The 7806-nt window shown below is 47.1% G+C and overlaps 1 protein-coding gene across 2 annotated transcripts; it reads right to left on the minus strand.

The window, feature by feature from the left end:
* Positions 1-210: 210 nt before the first annotated feature.
* On the minus strand, positions 211-7800 carry BLCAP (BLCAP apoptosis inducing factor). Of its 2 annotated transcripts, none has more exons than XM_015647517.2 (2): positions 7681-7800; positions 211-1830 (listed from the first exon to the last, which is right to left on the minus strand). In XM_015647517.2, exon 2 carries the CDS (start codon positions 1742-1744, stop codon positions 1481-1483), a length of 264 nt encoding a protein of 87 aa, XP_015503003.1. In that variant the 5' UTR covers positions 1745-1830; positions 7681-7800; the 3' UTR covers positions 211-1480. The 2 variants fall into 2 exon arrangements, with proteins under 2 accessions (XP_015503003.1, XP_015503002.1); XM_015647516.3 differs by lacking the exon at positions 7681-7800 and adding an exon at positions 6451-7553.
* Between the last annotated feature and the right edge of the window lie 6 nt (positions 7801-7806).

Here is a 7806-nt window from a genome sequence, read left to right on the forward strand (position 1 = left end):
AAGAATTGCCAGTCCAGCTCCCAGTCAACCCATGGTCAGCTTAAACAGTCAAGAAGAGCCAGTACTGGGAGCTACAGGGCAAACAGGCTCTGCCTCTTGCTGGAGACTGTTTGGGGTTGTTGTGCTGGGAACAGAACAATGCAGAGACACGTGATTGCTGGGCTAAGGCATCCACAATGAGCAGCCAATGCATCATGCTGGGCAGGAGGCCATAGACCAAAGTTTATAAAGCTTTATTAAACATTTTGAACAGCTGTGCAATGAACAAACAATACTCTGGAAGTTTCACAACCTCATAGCTTGAACTGCCTCAGGACAGCAACAGCCACTTCTGCTGCTCTCCACCAGAAGACTGAAGGAAAGACAAACAGATGGCAAAGGGGAGGGAAACCTTCAAAGTTTAGAGGTAAGTGTTTTGTGTCAACCTCTAAGTCTTCTCACAAACCAACCTCTGCCCCAGGCTGCAGGCCTGACCCACCATCACCTTGGATTCTTGACATCCTTCTGCCACGGAAGGTGGAGACTCCTGGCATTTTTCCAGCTTCTGCCCTTTTCTAGTCAGTAGCACCAGCACCTTCTGTCACCTCTGGCTCAAAACCATTATCTCTGAAAATGGCAGAAGCATTTACTGCTTCAAGCCATGCCTCCACCTCATGAATCCCCTCCTGTCCTGCCCACACCCAGCCTTTTGGGCTAGCATGAGTTTTGTGGGGTAAAGCTCAGTGGCTTCCAACACCCTGTGTCTTGCAGCATGCTGGTTCTTTCTCCCAACAGTCAATACCTTGGAAAACCCAGGACATGAAGGAGGAGGGGAAGAGACAGACTCTACTGCCCATCAAGCTTTATAAAAGCAGTAGCATAACTGAGGCTTTCAGGCTGGGATCTCGGAGCACAGTTCAGAAAGCACTTCAGCAGTACACACATCTCTTTGGCAGGCTGAGCAGGAGGAGATGACTCAACTGCCTCTGGCTTCAGCAGCTTTTGGCCAAGTCCATCTGTGAGCTGTTGCATTCGCCCTTGATCAGCAAGGTGGGAAGGCTGGCTCCCCACAAAGAGAGACTGAGAGAGTCTTGTAACTATTCAAGCAGGATCAGTGGGCCAAGAGCCCCAAGTTAGGCCACCGTGGCCTAATGCAGACAATGGACACAACTCCAGCACTCCCAGCTGGGCAGGGGCCAGCAGCCCAGGCTCCCAGCAGTTCTCAGTTGAGAGGGCTGGTGTCTGTTCCCGGTGATACGGGAAAGGAAAAAAAAAGACTTCTGCTTCTAAAAAAGCAGGTGGTGCTGCCAGAGTTCACACAGTAAACGAGTCGAATTTCACAGGCAGAGTGGGAAGAATTTGCCACTCCAGTCCACGCACAGTTACAGGAAACAGGTTGTCCTTACTCCAGTCCCATACCCAACACCCCCCTCCTCCCCAGCCCCACCCCCTTTTTAAAAGCAAAAGAAGAGCCCTCAGCAGACTGGAAGATTATGATTTTCTAGGTGCCCACTATGTTGGGATCATGAGCTGATTCTGGCAACTGGGATCCTGTGCAGTGATACAAGAAGCAGTTCCCCCAGCAGCTGTAGCAGATGAGGAATAGAGCTGCCAGGAAGACCAAGGCACAAATTGTGCAAGGTTTCCGTTCCAGGAGAAAACTGAGCAGGTAGAATCCCATGAACATTGAGTGACTGAACCACAATGCTGGGTTGAGGGGCTTGGGTATGAGCAGGACAGGTAGCAACCACTGAAGGCAGTACATTGTGGCTGGCTGGGGCCCCCGTTGGCAGTAGCAGTCAGATGTGCTCCAAAACAAGCCACAGCAACTCCTCTGGAGGGCAGGCTGCTCTGTAGGGAAGGGAAAATGTCAGACTGTCAGAGAAATACAGGGAAAAAATCAACTGTCATTCTTCTAAAGCTTCATTTACTCCTGAGCATCATATGCTGATGGTAGAACTCCCAGTACTAAATTCTGGCATGTCTTGGAGCTGGTGGAAAGCTTCCTGCTTTCTGAGCCACAGGATCAGCTAATGCTGGTATACAAGTGTATCCTGTGTGCCCTGTTCTTCAGGCCTTTATCCAGGCTAACAAGTGAGACCCTTTTAGCATAGTGAAGGAACAGAAAGGGAGAGGTGGAAATGGGAAACAAGCTGCCACAGCCTTCCCTACACACACAGATCCAACACAGTCTGAAGGCTTGAGTGACGATAGAAGAAATGCAATTGAAGGGCAATCATTATTTGGTGCTACAGAGAGGTGTTAAGGAAGCATTAGTGTAAGGAACTGTTCTGCACACAAACAATAAAGTCTTCCAGCAGGACAGCACCAGACCAAGCTACTCAGGAAAGCCCTGGCAGTGTCCAGGCTGTAAAACAAAGGGAAGGACAGTCCCTGCTTAAGGATTTATAATCCTTGCCAAACAGCTATAGATCAAAGGAGGGGGACAGGCTCAAAATGGCAATTTCCATAAGTGCTGTAAACACAGGATTTCCTCACTTGGATTATTATAAAACCCTCTGGAACCTGGAAAGCTTTAAGGGCTTTCCTAGGCAGGAATGGCAGCACGCTACAAGTCCAGAAAACCTGTTCTTACCTTTAGCAACCACCCAATGACACTAAGTGTGTGCTTTTGTTTTTTCCTTTGAAGCACTATAAACACCTTCAGGAATTTAAAATGGCTTTCAAAACAATAAATGCCTCACCCCCACTAAGAAGAGTGTGGTGGGGACAGCTCCTTGCAGCAATTGTATCTGCAATTACTCAATGGAGCAGTGCTCCCTCAGAAGGACGAAGGGCTCAGCCCAGCCTGTTAGGATTACAGCTTGGGGGTGGGAAGGTTAGTAGGATGAAGGAGTGAGAATGTAAACAAACAGCACATTCCACTGGCTCCTGTTGGCAGCAGAAGGGATTTCCTGGCAAAGGGAGGGAGAATGAGGGATTGCAGAGAAAAGCCAAGAGAAAACCACATGAGGTTCTCTTCCAAAACAACACTGAGGTCAGACTTGTCTTGCAGGTACCAATGGGCTCTGCTGTCAGCAGGGAATGCTGCCATCCTGTGCAGCACGATCTATTTTACTTTAATGTTAGTAGGAAAATGCAGGCAAACATTATGTGGGGAAAGTACATTGTGCTGGTGCTCCTGTAAGGGAGTGTTCTCCAGCAGAGAGGGCAGCTGGAGTTCAATCAGTAAAACTAAACTGCAGCTCAGTAGCCAAAGAGTAAAGAAAAAGTTATTTTATGCTGCAATACAGAGAAAGCCAAGTCACAAGAATAAAGCTTCCAACGTTAGTCCTGTTTTAGGCAGGTCACTCACTTGCATCTTTAAGGGCAAGTCTAGTCCCAAGTCTTTTCCCCGTCTATAAACTGGAATAAGCTATTACTCATTTCATAATATAATATGCTGTCTGCCTGCTTTTGTGAATTGCTCAGATGCTTCTGGAGTAAACAATACCACAGAAGTACTGGAGAACTTTTTTCCAAGGGGAAGAATAGAGAGAAAGATCTAACAACAAATATTTGAAGAGGAAGGTAATTAAACCCCATCACCCAACATTTCACTTCAGATTGCATTGAATGCAGCAAAGTTGTACTAAATCAATGATCTGCAGCTGCCTTAATCCTCCTGAAATATTCCCTTTCTGAAGTTTCCTGTAATTTTTTTCTCACAAGTGCTCCAAACACTGAGCATTAAATATCACTGCATAAACACCATGTCATGTTTTTGCTAGATCCAGCCCTAAGTTGCATCAGCTTGACTTCTGTGGCAATTTGTGTCACCTGCTCTTGAAACTCTATTTTAAAGTGCCTACTCTGCTTTGGGTTTTCTGTCTCTACAGTAAAGAAATGGGTAAAGAATGCATCTGTTTTAGCACAAGGCTAAAACAAAGAAGTAGAATTTTTCAGAACAAATGTCACAAATCTCTCAGCTTTAATAGGATCATGTATCGCTACTGAGCCTTTAACCCCAAACTTTAAAACTGACTACAGTTATAAAATATTCATAATTTGTGTTGCAGCTACACTTTGCACTTCATGGTCTGGCCCTCTCACTCCTACAATGCTCTTAACAATAACATTCTAAACACTGAGTTGATTTTAAGCACCTAAGCTTTACTTGAGCACTTCCTACAAACACAAAGCCATCTCAGGACAATTTACTCATTTTTAAATATTAGTATTTCCTGCAAGAACCAGTTGCTTGTAGCAATCAATGCAACCACTGCAGAATAAGGAACCATTTAATAGTAGTTATTCTTACTATGAACGTTCAATGCCAATGCCCTTCAACCTGCAAACCTCTTGGATTTCTGCCAAAAGCAGCCATTCAAACCATTGCTCTTCTTATCTGTAGTCAGTTTGCTTGTATTCTCACGTGTCCCTTCACTACCAATCAACCAATCAGTTAAAGGCTGAGGATCCTTTGCTGTATCCCATAGCTGATCCTAGACAAAGCACTTACTACTGGAGGCTGCTACAGCTCTATCTCCCTCAAAGGACTTTCCACTAGTGAGATACATGCTCTTCACTAGAGATTCTTTGTACAGCTGGTATTGAGAGTGAGTTTTCTTTACACTCTATTGATCAAAGAGAAACAGCACCTCCTGCTATCAGCTCTTTACTGAGCAGGGAACATTCTCCTTCATGCCCAGGACAAGCAGATCCTTCTGGAAGCCACAGCAATATTTGGTTTTGCCTGGTTTCTCAAGCAAGGTGAAACTTGCAAATTAAAGATTTCTACCTTGTTGTCTTTGTCCTCTCCTCACAATCCAAGCCAAAGATTACCATGTTCCAGAGCAAATAATAACATGTCACCCAACAGGACTGGTTTCATAACTGCATCCTGCTTTTCCTCAACCAGTTGCTCTTGTTCTCCCTGTGTCCCGCTATCCTCAAACCTGCTCCTGTGCTGCTCCTCATGTCACCTGACTTGGTGGCCACTCATGTTTACCTGACACCTCCTTTCCACTTCTTCCTTTCACCCTCCACAGCTCTTGGAGCCACTTGAAGTCACTTCAGACCCCGCAGCAGCAGAGCTGGTTATGCTCCTGCTGTGGCCCAGTCAGATCCCCATGTGCTGCCAGAGCCTCCTCCTGCCACTTCCTGCAGGCAGAGGAGCATCCAGGGGAGGTTCCCTGCACACGCCTTAGTAAACAAGCACCAATACTTTTCCACATGCTTATTAGCTGACTTCCACTGCATTCCCTGCCCTCCCTGCTGTCATCTTCCCTCCCAAAAACATTCACGTCCTACTGGTGTATGTTTGCCTGGAGGATTTTGGAATTCCAGTGCAAAGGCAGCAGCAGACCTTTCCCAAGTAGAAACAAAATTTCAAATATGACAGGTATAGAGTGAGTAGCACAGTGCACTGCTTTGCAATGGATCAGTCACATTTTGGAATAAATCCATCTGAGGAGCCAGCAAGCCGTTCCTTCAGATTCTACAAACTAACTCAGCAATTAACACACTGAAAGGTGTTTCTGCACCATAGGCTTGACACATCAGTATGTCAATACCAAGTCTGTACCCTTCACAGTCCATTTACCATTGCAGAGGGAGAATAATCAGCCAGCTTTCCCTAAGCACTTCAAGGGTAAGTTTGTTCAGACCTTACTAAGGCAGCCTTTATGCCAGTGCTGCTCACACAGAACTCCCCCAGCAGATGCTACAGAAAGAGTGTCCCAAGCTGAGAGCTGAAAGGGCTGCAATAAAACACTGAGTAACCTTTTTATTGGGGTGTGCTGGTATCATCCTCCCCCTTTCCCAAAACCAAAGCCTCTGCTTGTGAAGAAAAGCTACACTGGTTAGATAAAAGTCTCTCAAGTTATCCAGGGCACATAAACTGAAGAGTAAGCTTCAGGGATGTGTTTCTTAGCTACAGTGCTCACCTGTCTGCTTAAAATTGTTTTAATCAAAAACCCTGTCACAACTACTAACTGATGTGTGTGGGCAGTGCTTCAGACCGCCAGGGTGTGTTCAAAACCAACTCAAATATCACAAAGCACCCAAAACAGCTGCTGAAAAATACACAACAGCTAAAGCACTGGGACAAAAAGAGAGATGAAGAACTATCAAGTGACAAGTTTGAAGAGTTCAGCTAAGAAAAGCAACAGCAGACCAGCTTCCCAGATGCCAACCCTCTGTCGTAAACCCAAGAACCATAATTGCTCAAACTTTAAGACCTATTTGCAGCAGGGATTAACTTCTCTAGGGTTTTTTTTAGCCTTGCCACTATTATTTCAATTTTTTTAAAAGCTTTATCTGCTGGTGTGACTCAGCTGGAAAGAGTGAGTATATAATTTTTGGCAAAGGCCTTAGCCTAGTCTTGGATCATGCCTTGGACACTTGATGTAGACTCAGAAATGGTGCAATGTAATCACAACAGTTTCCAAAAAGAGCAACAAATCCTTTACTAACCAAGCCTTGGGGTTAGCTGATTTCTCAAGCTAGACACAAGCCAAACCAACTCACTTTGATGGTGAAAAGTGCAGGTTCTCTGTTGAGCCACTCTTTTCACACTTCCAAAGCTGCCCTCTGAGCTTCACTCTTGATGGGGGATGGATTAGCTTTTGTCCAGAGGCAGCACCCACTCCATCTGGACTGCAATGCCCTCAAGCACCAGGGTGAATCCTCCTCCACCCATGAGAGGAGAGGTCCAAACTAAAACTAATTGGTTTTTTTTTCAGAGAGCTTGGAATGGGCCTGGAAATCATCAGGAATCAGAGGAGCAGAAGCTTAAATCAGCCAGTTCTGTGGTGGGAAGAGATGTCAGAAGTCCCAGTTGTCATCTGGAGTATTAGTACTTTCATTTGTACTAACTCATTAATTTTCAGAGGTACTCATTCCCACCTTCTGCCTTTGTTTAACTGCCAAAGATCATCACTTTCAGGCCCATTCCAAGTTCCCTGAGAAAAGTAGTTTTAATTTGGACCTCTTCTCTACTTTTTGTGCCTTCAGCAAGCTTCAGTGGTCCAAATACATCCAGACAGGGGTGAGCTTTCTGCATCTCAGGTTAGAAAAGGCAAAAATGCTCTCTGGGCAGCTATGAGGAGTTAGGACCTATAGTTTGGAAAGACAAAGGTTACTGCACTATGACAGTACTCGCAAGGTCCATTGAAACGTTTCGGTACCACGGAAGCATGGGAGAGTTCAGCATGTTGTGGACTGCATTTAAGAGCTTGTTTTTCCTCTTCTCTTGCACTTGCATGTTTGGGATAGCACGAGCAATGTCGGTATGACAGAACAGCTTGTACACTCACTTTGCAGCTGGCTCAAAGCACGTTTGGGGGCTCGGGAAGGCTGCAGAGCTCTGTATTCACAGACTGTCACAGAAAATCCCGGGCTGGAAGGGACCCACAAGGCCCACCCCAGTCCAGCTGCCTGGACAAAAGCTCGTCAGAGCATTGTGTTGTTCTGGGAAGAAACGGGCCTGGGATTCCTTTCAGAAGGTGCTAACGACAGCTACGAAAGGTTCGTGGCCGAGAGCAGAAGGAAGGCAGGGGAGGGCACACACAGCGCTGTTATTTCCATGCTGGCACCGAGCTCGGGCTCGGTTGAAGCCTTTTCCATCCCGGGGCACGCAGGGCTGCGAGCGCCCGGCTCCCCCGCCCTGAGGAAACCTTCCCCTCCTCCCCCGGCCCCCGAAGCTCGCAGGGTTCCTCCGCTCCTCCGGCCCCCCCGCCGCTCCCGGCCCGTACTCACCGCGCGGTGCCGCCGCCTCACGCCGCCATCCCGGGGCCGCCCTGAGGAAGGAGGAAGAGGCCGCCCGGGAGCCGGGGGACGCCCCGCAGGCTCCACGCGGCCGGGCGGCTGTCCCCGAGAGCGCTG

Source organism: Parus major, chromosome 20, assembly GCF_001522545.3.
Source record: "Parus major isolate Abel chromosome 20, Parus_major1.1, whole genome shotgun sequence".
NCBI classification, from domain to species: domain Eukaryota; kingdom Metazoa; phylum Chordata; class Aves; order Passeriformes; family Paridae; genus Parus; species Parus major.